General features: G+C 35.3%; 1 protein-coding gene and 1 long non-coding RNA gene across 20 annotated transcripts in view; both read left to right on the top strand.

The window, feature by feature from the left end:
* LOC127864211 (uncharacterized) overlaps window positions 1-15920 on the top strand; it is a 194644-nt gene that overhangs the window by 37828 nt on the left and 140896 nt on the right. The gene's annotated exons all lie outside the window — the stretch shown is intronic.
* The window catches only part of LOC127864180 (uncharacterized), a 327718-nt gene continuing 322921 nt past the window's right edge, over window positions 11124-15920 (top strand). For all 19 annotated transcript variants that reach the window (XM_052403865.1, XM_052403867.1, XM_052403868.1 and 16 more), the window contains exon 1: window positions 11124-11675. In XM_052403865.1, the coding sequence (XP_052259825.1) occupies window positions 11335-11675 (341 nt within the window). In that variant the 5' untranslated portion in view covers window positions 11124-11334. The remainder of the gene's footprint in view (window positions 11676-15920) is intronic.

Below are 15920 nucleotides of genomic sequence, written 5' to 3'. Positions count from 1 at the left end.
AAAAAACTGGTTATTAGATTGACGAATGTTGGCTGGCGGGCTGGCGGGCGGGCGGAACAAGCTTGTCCCGGCCATAACTTTGTTGATCATTGTGAGATTTTAAAATCATTTGAAACATTTGTTCACCATCATTAGACGGTGTGTCGCGCGAAAGAATTACATCTCCAAGGTCAAGGTCACACTTTGAGTTCAAAGGTCAAAAATGGCTATTAATGGGCTTGTCTGGGCCATGACTATGTCATTTATTGTGAGATTTAAAATCATTTGGCACATTTGTTCACCATCATGGGACGGTGTGTCGCACGAAAGAATTACGTCAATATCTCCAAGGTCAAGGTCACCACGACTAAAATAAGATTTATTTTGAAATATATGGGATTAATTATAAACAATCAGTTCAGTTTGAGTTGTCTCCCTTTATCATACTTTTTTTCACATTGAAAACCTGATTTTGTGACAATTTTGTTGTATTGTAGTTTTATTTGAAGAAATATTACATTTTAAATTTAAACTGCAAATCTGGAGAAGTTTTATTTATTGCATGTCTATATGAGCTTTTGTAAGTATTGTAAACATTGTAACAAAAGAAGTCATTGTCTTTTATGATTTACTTTTTAATTCAGTAATATGGTTCAAATGATGTCTGCACAACACAAGGAGCAGGTGTCTAGATAATGTTCTTGAACTATTTTATCACATGCTATACCCTGTTTCCAATGTAATACAACCATTACATATTTTTGTATATGACACATGTGTAATACAACATTTTTAAGCGTTTTCATGGTCTTAGTTTTTGTTTATTATCCCCACGCTTTTTGAAAAAAAGGTGGGGATATTGTGGTTATCTCCGCCGTCCGTCCGTCCGTCCGTCCGTCCGTCCGTCTGTCTGTCCGTCCGTCCTGGCCACTATCTCCTCCTACACTAAAAGCACTAGAACCTTGAAACTTACACACATGGTAGCTATGAGCATATGTGCGACCCTGCACTATTTGGAATTTTGATCTGACCCCTGGGTCAAAAGTTATAGCGGTTGGGGTGGGGCCGCGTCAGAAATTATCACTCATTTTTTTAGGTTATTTTACATTTACTTCTTTATTTCTACACCGATTCACTTCAAATTGATACTGGACCTCTCTTATGACAATACGGTCAATCTCAACCATGCATGGCCCCATTCCCAACCCTGGGGCGCCCCGCCCACTTAGGCCACACCCACCAAAAATTTCCATTTACTATAATTTTTTCATTTCTACACGGATTCACTTCAAATTGATACTGAACTTTTGTTATGACATTAGGGTCAATCTCAACTATGCATGGCCCCAATCCCAACCCTGGGGCGCCCGCCCACATAGGCCACACCCACCAAAAAATTCCATTTACTATAATTTTTTCATTTCTACACGGATTCACTTCAAATTGATACTGAACTTCTCTTATGACATTAGGGTCAATCTCAACTATGCATGGCCCCATAACCAACCCTGGGGCCCCGCCCACATAGACCACACCCACCCAAAATTGCCTTTACTATAATTTCTTCATTTCTACACCGATTCACTTCAAATTGATATTGAACTTCTCTTATGACAATACAGTCAATCTCAACTATGCATGGCCCCATTACCAACCCTGGGGCGCCCCGCCCACATAGACCACACCCACCCAAAATTGCCTTTTACTATAATTTCTTCATTTCTACACCGATTCACTTCAAATTGATACTGAACCTCTCTTATGACAATACGGTCAATCTCAACTATGCATGGCACAATTTCCAACCCTGGGGCGCCCTGCCCACATATGTCACACCCACCCAAAATTGCCTTTTACTATAACTTCTTCATTTCTACACCAATTCACTTCTAATTGATGATGAACTTCTCTTATGACAATACGGTCAATCTCAGCTATGCATGGCCCCATTACCAACCCTGGGGCACACCTAGGTCAAACATTCGGCGTGGGGATACGCGTCGGCCTCTGCCGCGCCATTTCTAGTTGACCTTGAATTGCCTTTTGTTATTTTGCTTTGTAAAAGCCGAGGCATTCCAAATGACGTCAGGAAATTTAAACAATATTCAAGATTTATCATTATGTTTGCATAAATATTTATTTAATTTTCTCATTTAAAAGCATGTGATAAAACAGATCTGACACTCGTTGTCATATCATACCATATTTTATTAAACTCGTCCAGGAAATTCGTTAGTAAAGTCGCCAAAGGCAAGCTTACTAACAAAATTCCAGAACTCGTTTAATAAAATATGGTATGATATGACAACTCGTGCCAGATCCTATATAACTAAAAAATTCAAATAAGAAATAGATTACACGTGGTAGGAAATTAATCGTGGTAAAAGGTGAACATTCTCAAAAGAGCAATATCTTTTTATCCCCTATTTTTTAGAACTGTCTGCAAAAACGTCGTAAAATCCATTTATTGTTTGGAAATTAGTTAAAGAGTCAGCTTGTTTAATAAATCCTTATATAATAATAATATTGCTTGTATTCATAACAATCCTTTAATAAACCAACAATATCTTTGCACCCCAAACATAAAGATTTGTTTAAAATTGAAAAAGTTATTTTTGGAAAAATATTTAGCACCATGGCCATCAGCCTTAAATAATGTAATGTATTGTTTAATAAGACTTGAAAACAGTATTGTTATAATGGGGAAATTATATGCTTCTTTATAGTGTTATTTTTACAGAATGTTAATGTTTTTGTTGAGATTGATTCTAGCAGTAGACAAAGCATACTATTCAGTACCTATTCATATTAAATGTAAGGAAATAATACTTGGTATTACAAATCCAACAAGATGTGTTTGTGAAACACTATGTCCCCCCCCCCCCTATATTAGACCTTTGACCTTGAAGGTTTCTCTTGACCTTTCACCACTCAAAATGTGCAGTTCTATGAGATACACATGCATACCAAATATCAAGTTGCTATCTTCAATATTGCAAAAGTTATGGCAAATGTTAAAGTTTGATGCAAACAAACAAACAAACTGACAGGGAAAACACAATATATCTTGACTGGGGGAAATAACCATTCATGATATAAACACATTGTGGCTAGAGATTGACGGTATATATTTTATTGTCAGGGGAAATTTAAAAGACCTACACAGTATAGATTTGTAAATAGTATTAAACACAGATTTGACATACCGGTATACACAATACAATTAAAGCAGATGAACAAGTACGGGTCTGGTCAGTTTTTTTAAATATTTACTTATGTCTCCCATAATGATATGAACACTGTATTATGTGAATTGGGAATAAGACATCAATTTGGGAATAAATTGTGTTTTATCAAAAGTGCATAATATGCAGTTTTATATGTTGCATTTATCTAGTTTTTCAAATTATAATTAAAACATATACTTGCATATATAATATCATTATTTAAAGTGATTTTACTTAAAAACTGGATTTTTTATGAATTAAAAAAAATCCTCATGAAATGAAACTGTGTCCATGCCACGCATGGACACGGTTTAAAAATACACTTCAAATGATACAAATTCAATCACTGTTAATGAAAAAGTCATGGAAAATTTCTTATTAAGCTTAAATTATAGATAATATATTACAAAATTATATGTAGATCATGAAATGAATAGTTTTGTTTGAGAAAATAACCAAAATGATGTCCATTCCCAGTTTGATGTCTTATTCCCAATTCACATAATAAAGTGTTTATAACAAATCATAACATATTAGATAATTTAATTCAGCATGTTCTAATTACTTTTCTTACATGCAACTTTTTATTTATAAATGCTATACATACTTATGTTCAAACTTAATTTAATTTGTATGTAAAAAGGTACTTTTTTGTACAATTCTTGAAATAAAAATTAGATTTTTACAATAATTTTATTAGACCATTATATTTATGAACCAATCAAGAAGCTGCACATGAAATACTCTGTATATAAAATACCAAACTAATATATAAAATACATATTACTATATGCAATGCTCGTATGTATGTAATGTTCTAAAGAGAAAACAAAATTTCAAAAACATTAAAAAATAACTTTCATGTTCATCTTGTTGCAAAATAAACTCCATTATTGAGATTCAAATGTAGAAAGTTAATAATAGTAAAGTGAAAATTCCTGAGCTCCAACCGGGGATTGAACCACGGTCTTCTAAGTGGTAACCAGAAACTCTAGCTGCGTCGCTTATAAGCAGCTAGCTAAACAGCAAGGCTGTTGGAAATTGCTTAATTTAAGTACAATATAAAATATATATTATACAACACTTTATTTCACTCCTTTACTAATTTCATCATTGTTGACGGTTAAAGTCTATCTCGAAAGTGAATGAAAATATGACCAAAAAAGTTACCGGGACTTGCACATTGGTATATACTCATTCTAAATCACAGGTGGCGTGTGAATTAATGATATTAATTAGTGAAAACATCATTTTATGAAAAAAAATAATCAAATCATAACGAAATGTCAACTTCTCTGAAAAGAATATGTCACTATCAAATATATATATCGTTATAATTTCGTTATTTTTCATTCAAACTGTGTTCCAAACCAGATGCTTATTTGTTGAAATCATAATTGTATGTCCCAATTTGTATTATAATTCATCATGATCTAAGACAAACAATGTTTTAAAGTTCTGGATGGGGTTGTAGAAATTAACCCTGATTTGTTCATGCTGTAGTAAAACTCTTTGTTGAGGTAAATTCTCATTTTAAAGATTCTTTAGGTCGACAAAGTTTGGCATGATACCGTCTGGGAAGTGGTCAGAAAAAACCTGCCGATAAAACATTGGAATATAATTCTTCTGGCTATTTGCTCTTTCCCAGTCTGTTTTTGTATAATTACTATATTAGTCCTTTGGTAATTTTTTTTTGCAGAAAATGTACTGACTCTGCTTATAAAATTGTGACATTCAAAGATGCAGCAGTAGTATTTTCCTAGTGTTTATATTGAAACCAGAAGTAGGTATACCTCACGCACGAACGACAACTCTGTCAAGACGGAATTATGAAAATCCGGAATTACTCAATTGCAACAAATTAAGCAACTTTATTCATTGAAATTTAGAAACCTTATATAATGATCCTGCTTATAAATTCATGTTGAGTTGGTGGCTGAATTCATGGTAAATTTAAAGAGCATTACTCTTAATATGCAAATGATTTTCTTTCTATAAATTTAGATCGATGTATGCTTTTATAGTGGCACTATGGATTGCACTTGGTATTGGTCTGGCCAAAGCTCAAGTCAATTTCACTGATGTAGAAATATTTGTTCCTCTAAATAACTTAAATCATGTGCAATCTGTACAATCCATTTAAGATCAATATTTTGGTAATGGCGTCATAGTGATAATAATAGCTTTTGAACTTATAATTGCACGTTTACAGATAGTTAAATAATTTCAATATTACTAATAGATTTTTACTTGCATATAACTGAAGTGGGAGCTAGAGTTATTTGTTTGAAATAGTGATTTTATTGAATATGCAAGTTCAAATGAAGTGTCATAATTTCAATATTGAGGAACACTTAAGTTATTTAAAAAGTGTTTGGCAAAGAGTTGGTCAAACGTGGTCCATCTTTGATAATAATGAGGTTCTCAAGTACATGTTTAGCTCACCTGAGCACAAGCTCACCTTGTGATCGACTTGTCTGTTGTGTGTTTGGCGTCGTGCGGCGTAAATATTTGCCTTGCTTACACTCTAGAGGTTACATTTATTGTCCGATCTCCATGAAATTTGGTAAGAAGATTTGTCCTAATGATAACTTGGGCAAATTCGATAATGTTTCTGGCTGGTTGAAAAAAATGGCAGCCATTGGGCTGGGCATTTTACCTTAAATGGCTATATTAAAAGCTTGGTAACACTCTGGAGGCCAAATTTATTGTCCTATCTTTTTGAACCTTGGTCAGAAGAATAGTCCCAATGATATCTTGGACGAGTTCGAAAATGGTTCTGGTTGGTTGAAAAACATGGCCACCAAGGTTGGGGCATTTTTCATAATACATGTATGGCTGTAGTAAAAACTTGTTAACACTCCAAACGTCACATTTATTGTCCAATCTTCATGAAACTTATCAGAATATTTGATATCCTGGATGAGTTAGAAAGATGGTTTTGGTTGGCATTTTTCCTAATGTGGCTATATATTTCTTTCGTAAAACCTTGTTAACACTATAAAGGCCACATTTATTGTCTGATCTTCATGAAACTTTGTCAGAATTTTTTTGCAATGATATCTTGGTCAAGTTCCAAAATGGTTCCGGTTTGTTAAAAAACATGGCTGCCAGTGGGCAGGACATTTTTCCTTATAATTATGGTTTTGGTAAAAACTTGTTTACACTCTTAAAGTCACATTTATTGTCCAATCTTCATGAAACTTGGTCAGATTTGTTTTAATGATATATTGGGTGAGTTTGAAAATGGTTCTGGTCTGTTGAAAAACATGGCCACAAGGGGGGCTTGCAAATTATCCTTATATGGCTATATTAAAATCTTGTTAGCACTATTAAAGTTACATTTATAGTTCACTCTTCATGAAACTTGGGCTGGACAGAACATGTCAGTTCCTTTGTATCTGAGGTGAGCGAATTTGGGCTTTTCAGATTATCTTGTTTGTTATAATCTGTGGATTTTCAATATGTTTGAGTATTTTAAATAAGAAGTATGTGACCGATAATGATTAGTTTTTATAATTATATTGATAACTTGAACTATTAATCCATTATTGGTCCTTAATTGTTATCGTAATTAGTGTACCTAACTAACTATTGTTTTACTAAGTTGCTTTACTAATTAATTGAATTTATGTCATTTTCAAATGACTTTGCAACTTTAAATTGAATTTTAAAAAGATATTATATCATACAAAAAGCAGCCATTAGTGTTTAAGTGCATGTATAGTTCTTCAATAGGTCTTTCATACAAAGCTATCGGGGTTTCTTTGATCCTGTCATTGAGAATTAAAGAAACGTACTTGGTGAGAGCCGTTACGCCTTGAATATACATGTATTAAACATGATATCTCTCCCCAGTGAATTCCGTTCAGATAAATGGCCATGCAAGCTCAATATAAGATATATTATACCATTACCTATTAAAAGGTTACTAAAATGAAAATAACTTTCAAATTAAAAATAATTGACCAGTCGCCAAATACGCGATTGCACCACCCACTGAGTTGTGTATTCATAAAACGCTTTATCCATTACTCCGACAGTCTTTGTTTGTCGTACACTGTGGCCGCAATAAACAAAATCTAATTGAGTATTGCTTGAGTTTGATTGACAGCTGGCGAATGGTCAATTGTGTGTATATGCCCCCAATAGAGTGGCATATGGCAGTCTCACTGTTCACCGTCAGTCCGTCTGTCTGTCAGTCTGTCTGTCTGGAATCGGTTTTAAACTATTTCAGATTCTGAAGTTTTGGTGTACGAGTCTACCTACATTACCATGGAGTTTTCTAGCCGTTTTTGAAAAAGAAATCTGGTTAAATAGAGTTTTGTTTTTATCGAGAAAAGTGGCAAATTTGGGAATTTTTGGGGGAATTTTTTGTATCAACAAAAAGGACCATTTCGGGATTTTTTCATCATCAAATATTTGCACAACATTTATTTTCCTGGCCATTTTGGGAAAACATTTTATAGATTTTATTTATATGTCATGTAGGATGTTTAAAAAATTAAATTGAGATATACATGTAGAGTCTAATAATCATAACACACTTATTTCTAAGTGTCTAAGGGGGGGGAGTGGGGAATTGGGATTTTTTCTATAATTTCGGGTTTGGATTGGGTCCGTTTGCTTTGGGATCGAGCCTATTATACATAGCAGGAAAACCCCTAATTGACTTACAGATCAATTTTGAGTTTCGTTCTTGAACATAGATTTTTGACGAAGTAACATGACTTGGACTTGAAACTTTTCTCTATAATAGATCTAGCTGCTGTGCAGTTTCAAAGTGCAGTAGAGGGCATTGTGTTTCACAAACGTAGTTCGTGTTTTTAAAATTTACTGATTTATAATTTGAATGGGCAAAAAAATTCAGCAAATCCATATTGTAATATATTTGAATACTGTTAACCGGTATTGCGATAGGTATTTGATACACTGAGAGCAATTTGAAACAAGCAAATTTGTTGATTTGATATCCTCCACCATAACTAAAAAGTGTTTGACCGGCTGACAGATGGGCTGACAGCAGACGGACGGACTGATGGATGGACAAACAATGCCAAAATTATATCCTTCTGCCTTTGGCGGGGGATAACAAGTGAATTCATTGAATTGATATACATGGCTATAACTAAAAGGTTTGTGACACACGGATGGAGGGACTGACAGACTGACAACGTCAAAACTATATCCCTCTGCCATTGGTGGGGGATAAAATTTCTATGAAAAACTAGAACACTGATGGTAAACATCTTGAACATAATATATCTTAATATTAGTTGTTGTCTAACGGTAACATTTTTTTTAATGTATAATTTGCTGTACAAACTGAATTATTAAATGTAAAAGTCAATTTGCTTATTTAAAAGTAATTTATACTATTTTTAGTTTGATATGTACTGTAAACTTCACATTTGCATATTGATGGTCCCCATTTCAAATGTCGAACTTACAAAAACTCAACTTTCCAGGAGGGCTATTTTTTCATTTTCATAACTATATGCAAAAAGAAGCAGTTAATTATTCGGCTTCGCATTTTACAATAATATTCAGCTTCCCATTTTTGAGTATCAGCTTCAAATGTTTGCATAATTTTATTTCCACAATCACAGTTCAGCATTTTATTATATGGCCAGTTTGGGGTGTTTTGATTGGTTAGGTGGTTCACCATTTTCTGGGCATGTGCGCACTGATTTCCTGCCCTACACAGTGCAAAAATCACGATATGTCAAAAAAATGTAGGTTCAGCATTTTGAGGGGATCATCGATATACCACCTAAATTACTGTTTATGAAATGGAATACTCTTATCAGATAATAATATCCGTTCACAAGCTATAGCTTCAATGGATTTTGATGTCTATTTAAAATCAAGTTCAAATAATAATGATTTATTAGTATTACTGCTATATAGGATTTCATAACGAGGCTGAATGTGTAATGGTCTTTTCCTTTGCTAATGCAAATTTTGGAGAATACGAGTTACCCATTATCTTAACATCGATAATTGCTCAAAACAAAGATATACAATAGGCGTATAATACTAATTACATAAGTGTACCTAAGTACAATTATCAAAAGTATCGAATCAATTTGACAAGAATAAGGTGTTGAGAGTGGGATTTAAATCACTTGTCAAAACAATAGACACTATGTAGACGGGGACGTTTTTTACTAGCTCACCGCATTTCGGAGGATTTCGGATATAGTCGCTGTATCACGGTTGATATCGGAGGTCTTATTTTGATGTTAAGAGTGATCACCCATCAATAGTAATTTGTGCTGGAATTTTGGGGTTTTAATACTGGTTCCCTTTTTTGTAATGTGAAATATTATATAATGACTGTGTATGCAGAAAAGAAGACTAATTCTGAATCAGAGACGCAATAGCTATCGACTTAAGAAGTACTATAGATCCACAAAGATGTTAACAGATAGTAAAATTCAGTAGCAGCATAGCCAAATGCACATAGTAAAACAAAGAACAAAGAACATCTTTAGAAATAGCATTAATACAAATTTCGAAAGTTTAACTTCAGTTGTCAATAAGTTGTGTAGAAATGAAGAAGTTATAGCAAAAGGCAATTTTGGGTGGGTGTAGTCTATATGGGCGGTGCGCCCCATGGTTGATAATGGGGCCATGTATAGTTGAGATTGACCGTATTGTCATAAGAGAGGTTCAGTATCAATTTGAAGTGAATCGGTGTAGAAATGAAGAAATTTTAGTAAAAAGCAATTATGGGTGGTCTAAGTGGGCGGGGTGGGGTGCCCCAGGGTTGATAATGAGGCCATGCATAGTTGAGATTGACCGTATTGTCATAAGAGAGGTTCAGTATCAATTAGAAGTGAATCAGTGTAGAAATGAAGAAGTTTTAGTAAAAGGCAATTTTGTTTGGGCGTGGCCTATGTGGGAGGGGCGCCCCAGGGTTGGTAATGGGCCATGCATAGTTGAGATCGACCGTATTGTCATAAGAGAACTTCAGTACCAATTTGAAGTGAATCAGTGTAGAAATGAAGAAGTTATAGTAAAAGGCAATTTTGGGTGGGTGTAGTCTATGTGGGCGGTGCGCCCCATGGTTGATAATTGGGCCATGTATAGTTGAGATTTACTGTTTTGTCATAAGAGAGGTTCAGTATCAACTTGAAGTGAATCGGTGTAGAAATGAAGAAGTTATAGTAAAAGGCAATTTTGGGTGGGTCGGGTCTATGTGGGTGGGGCGCTCCAGGGCTGGTAATGGTGGCCATGCATTGTTGAGATTGACCCTATTGTCATAAGAGAGGTTCAGTATCAATTTGAAGTAAATCGGTGTAGGAATGAAGAAGTTAATGTAAAATAACCTAACAAAAATGAATGAAAATCTCTGACCCGGCCCCACCCCAACCCCCATAACTTTTGACCCAGGGGTCAGATCAAAATTCCGAATAGTGCAGGGTTGCACATATGCTCATAGCTACCATGTGTGTAAGTTTCAAGGTTTTAGTGCTTATAGTGTAGGAGAAGATAGTGGCCAGGACGGACGGACAGACAGACGGCATGGATTTTCAAAAAGCGTGTGGATAACTAGGAAAAATGCAACTGCCATGTATCAGAAAGCTTATGCCAGTAGTTAAATAAGAATATCAACTAACAGCATGCATGTACTGGCCAATATTCTCTTCCATATATGTACATCATTATATTAACTGTCAGTTTTAAATACTGTTTGAGGAAAATGTTCAGATATATTATACTAAAATTGGTTTATGTAAGAACCTACTTTATTGTCATTATAATTCTATGTTCATAACATAGCATTTATTAGAGCAATTAAAAATGTGGTGTGTTAAACACTTTGGGATAAAGTTTGTATCTACACAGCTTGTTTGTGCAGTTTAAAGTTATCAATACACTCAGTACCCAATAGTACGGTGACAGCATACATAGTTACACTGTTTGCTCCTATCATACAAGCGCCATTTGACAGTAAACTTGGTTGCTGTTTAGTTCAGTTCAAAATTTCATATTACTTGCCTGTGTTAAATAATAATTGTGTGTGTTTTCTGGGATATTTATTGTAAACATATACTTGGACATAAATATTTCAATTGATTTTAGATTGTATAATCTTGTTTGTTGATAGTGAATTATCAAAATGGCGACATCTGCATTTTCTAGAAATTTTGATTTGGTTAAATATTATTGTTGTACAATCTGCAGGAAAGAACGGTCTGTAGAAATAGATGCAGATTTTTACTGTAAAACATGTCTTAAATACTTCTGCAGAAGATGTATAAACTCCCACAGACAGCATGGTTGGTTGTTTTTCAAAAAATCTCCTTATGGAAAGGATAAAATAATGAAGTGGCCACTTTCTAAGAAGATGGAGACTTCTCTTTTAACATGCGTCATACACAAGAGTGAACAAATAACAAAGTACTGCGAGGACCACAGTGATCAGCTGTGCTGCTCTAAATGTGTTGAACTTAATCACAGGTAGCTTATTATTACTTATTTTATATCAGTATACATTATTGCTTTGTATTACCTGTATGCAACAGCGGCGGCGGAAGCACATTAACATTGGGGCGGCGGATGGGGTGGGTATGGGAGAGGGTATCCCCCTCCTGTTTGTGGGTCCGGCCTAACCCGGATTTTTTTTCAAATTTTAGCATCAAATGGCGCATTTTGGTGCTTTGCTATGCCTGATACCTGACCTTATACACGTCTATTGCAGGCAAGTGATCACTATATGTCGCAGTTTGTACTTTGTAGCAGGCGACACAACAATAGGGATCATGTGGGTTGAAAGAACGTTCTTCAGGATTTTTTTGTGCCGCAATTCCATTTTAGAAATAAGAAATTTGTTGGTTGCAGGTTTGGAGTACACATATTGAAATGACACAAAAAGTGGTAAAAAACATTAAATAAGTTTTAAAAATTATAGAATTACTTCGAGTTATTACAATTAATTCAGGTATCTTGAGGTATCTTTAATTCTGTGATAATTAAGGACTATTGGATGCAGGGTTTTCATTAGGATTCTTTGTAGCAGGCTTTAGAGTCATTTGAGGAGGCCAACCTGGGGGGGTCCGGGGGCATGCTTCCCCTGAATTTTTTTTAAATAAAGGTGCCAAATCGTGGCTTCTGAGCAATTTTGGGCACATATTTTACATTACTTTCCTCAGTTAAAATAGAGGATATTAATGTGAATTGTTAAGTCCTCAGGTTGCATCAACTCTCAGGGGTGTCAATTGTCCCAAATTTGAAATCCTGAAAATAAAATCTGGCTGCCGATAGGGCCCACGGTCACCAGGGTTCAGGGCACACCCTGGACAGGGGGCCAGAGGCCCCCGGAAGCACCTGCAATTTAGCTTATTTGAAACAAAGAAATTGCTTCTCCTGAGCTTTAAGACACCTGTATTTTTAAGAGATTCAAAACAGAAAAAAATACTTTGGCTAGCAAATATCACAATCTATTTCTTTAAATTTTCATGTAGATGCATGGGTCTGAGGTGGAATGTCCCCGTCGGGGACGAAGGGCCCGGGCCCTAGCTTAATGTATAATTTCTGTGCAGTACATAACATGTATCCTTTACAGTAATAATGAAAATCTAAATTAAACAAACACTGCAAATTTTAACATTTTAATAAGTTGTAACTTCCAATAATGACAATGACATTTCAAAATATATAACTAAACCAATTTAAATGACTAGTCCACAAGTAGTTATTGCAAATAAGACTCACCCTCCTGTAAAATATGGTAACAAATAAATCCACTTACCGCTCGGAGGATCAAAACTCCGCGGAGAAACCAAACATCAACTAAATCTGTCGAAAATCGAATAAAAAACGAAATGTAAGTGTAGCAGGAAAGTGCATTTATCCGGAGGTTCCGGTAAATGATATAACGTTAACAAAACTGGAACAAGATAACTTCAACAGCGAACTATCGTTCTTACTCGAAACACAAACGAAAAAGTCGTTTATTTTACTCTTTTTTTTGACATATTCAATTGTTGACTTTGTCATAGTTTGTGACCTTGAATCAAAGTCGTACAGTCTCGTTACCCGCTCCGTGATTGGACAATTATATCGATTGGACTAATGAGAAAGGAGTTAACATATATCGGTTAAGGTTGTTTACATTTGTACTTCCGTTTCAGACAGTTAGTTTATTAACAAATACTAAATATCTCGTCATCGTCGTGAAAATTTGCCGATGTTTTTTTTTTAAATTTTCTTTCTGAATTTGAGCCGGCCTGAATAACATTTGAGGCGGTCAAATCGGCCGCCGGCCGCCTCCTAATGAAAACCCTGTGGATGTCGGCACATTTGTTTCATGTCATACTTTCCTTTTTATTAATAGAAAGAAGCAAAGGCTTAGATCATACGGACAATTAAAGATTCCCAGGTTTAATTACTTAATAATTAAGGGATTATCGTTATAAAAGAGACCGATTAATTACCCACGGTAACAACATAATTGACACGTACATTTCCGAGGGCGGGTGATGACAATCAACAATACACGTGTTATAACTGCGAAAGCGTGATAACCTTGCTTCGTGGTAAAGATATTTTCAAATATATGTGTATTGAAATGATTTTTTTTAAAGGTCTTTGCCCAAATTTCATTTTTGCCAAAAATATTGGGGCGGCGGCCACCGCCCCTGCCGCCCAGCTCCGTTGCCTCTGTGCAATTACCATCATGCATGTTAATTTGTTTGGATTATTCTATTAAGTTATATAAGGTTTTCAAAATCATTTCTTGTGTGCAATTTTTTCTTGTGCTTTAATTTGTTTATTTGTGTTTGTTTGAAATAACATTTCAAAGTTCAAGCATATGGCAACATTTTAGCAACACATGTAGTATCATACATGCCAGTATTTTTCAGGTCCAAATCGGGACTTTCTATAAAAAATTGTCGGGACATTTTACCAAAAAGCGGGACACCTAAAACGATCAATCATTTCATTCCACCTTTTCTATATACTCAACAGTCAGTATATTACTTACAAAAACTCTAAATTTTTGCCCAATCTTGACGAAAAATATGTGTTTAGAATTTTGTGAACACAGACGTTCTCTATTTTCCGGAACACAGACGTTCTCTATTTTCCGGAAGTAAACACACTCCATAAATGAAAATGAGGGGTATCCCTGTATGCCTCGATTTGACATCCAATTGGTACAGGGATATCCCCTTGAATATATGTAAATGACGTGACACGATGTGAGTGCATCGAGCACTGTTCTTATTCAACCACTCGTAAATTGACTCTAAATTTAGATTGATGCAATATGTACAAACTATTTTCTGAAAATCAGTCGAAAACGAAAGGTAATTTGTGAGAAACATCAATGTATATTGGTCATCATTCAATTTGTTTGATGTACGAAATCGGTGTTTTGATAGGATTTATAACCTTAGGTTGTATAATACACAGGATAAAAGTATTGTTGGACTTGATTGGGCCATGAAATAAAAACGCAGGTGGCATTAATTTCTGTACGATACATCTTTCGATAGCAATTAGCGACCCCTATCATAAAAACACCATGGCGTGAATGCTGATTAAAATCAATAAGTTGCCGATAAATCGCTGATAAGGTGTCAAAAACAACACTGGTGCACTCGAGTAGTAGAAGTGGGTTGTTAATTGGGGGCAATAAAGGGATTAGCGATGATAAGTTTTAGCCAGAAAGAGCTCGAAGAGCGAATTTTATTGGGAACTTATAGACCTTATATTGTTTTTAACGAATGTCGGGACAAATCGTCTCATATCGGGACGCCGGGACAAAGGGCCAAAAAGCGGGACTGTCCCGCCAAGATCGGGACGTCTGGCATGTGTAGTATATAGTATAGCAATACCTTAAGGCTTTAATCAACCTGCCTGATTAATGTCTCATGTATATGTTCCTTTACTCTATTTATGGAGGATAGTTCACACTTGACGTTTGCTTGTTTGAGCCTTCATTTTTAACCTTCTCATCGTGACCTTTTCTCAGTTTTGTTTATGTTGGTTGTTAATTTATTGTCTGTCATCAACAATTTGCATATGAACATTATAGAGGCGCCACATGTCTTGCCCAATATCAATGGAACTTTGTATTAACAGTTCGTGTAGATTAAATATACACTCAATAGTGCCTTTTCAACGATTTTTAGTTGGTTGCGTTAGATTGGTCGAGTAAATTTACAGACCTTGTTTTGCTAAACAGTATATGCTTAGAAGCCTTAGCTATGCTATGAACCGTAACTCACTATGCTAGGAACGATTACCGCTGCCTGTCTGCACTGCAGATGACGAATACTTAGGAGCGTCTGCTCTACTAATCAGTGAGTGTATTTACCAGATTGTAAGACGACATTGGCCTGTCTAGTGTTTATCATTTAAATCTGTACATATTGGCTGCTTTCAGGGAAAACAGGGTTTAATGCATGTCAAATAAGATTAGCATGTACACACTGATTAGCCTGTGTTAACACTGATTAGCCTGTGTTAACACTGATTAGCCTGTGTTAACACTGATTAGCCTGTGTTAACACTGATTAGCCTGTGTACACTGATTAGCCTGTGCACACTGATAAGCCTGTGCACACTGATTAGCCTGTGTACACTGATTAGCCTGTGCACACTGATTAGCCTATGTACACTGATTAGCCTGTGCACACTGATTAGCCTATGTACACTGATTAGCCTGTGTACACTGATAAGCCTGTGTACACTGAT

Source organism: Dreissena polymorpha, chromosome 1, assembly GCF_020536995.1.
Source record: "Dreissena polymorpha isolate Duluth1 chromosome 1, UMN_Dpol_1.0, whole genome shotgun sequence".
In the NCBI taxonomy this organism is placed as follows: domain Eukaryota; kingdom Metazoa; phylum Mollusca; class Bivalvia; order Myida; family Dreissenidae; genus Dreissena; species Dreissena polymorpha.
Note: the sequence above shows the minus strand (reverse complement) of the source record. Positions and strands in the feature narration are given on the sequence as shown.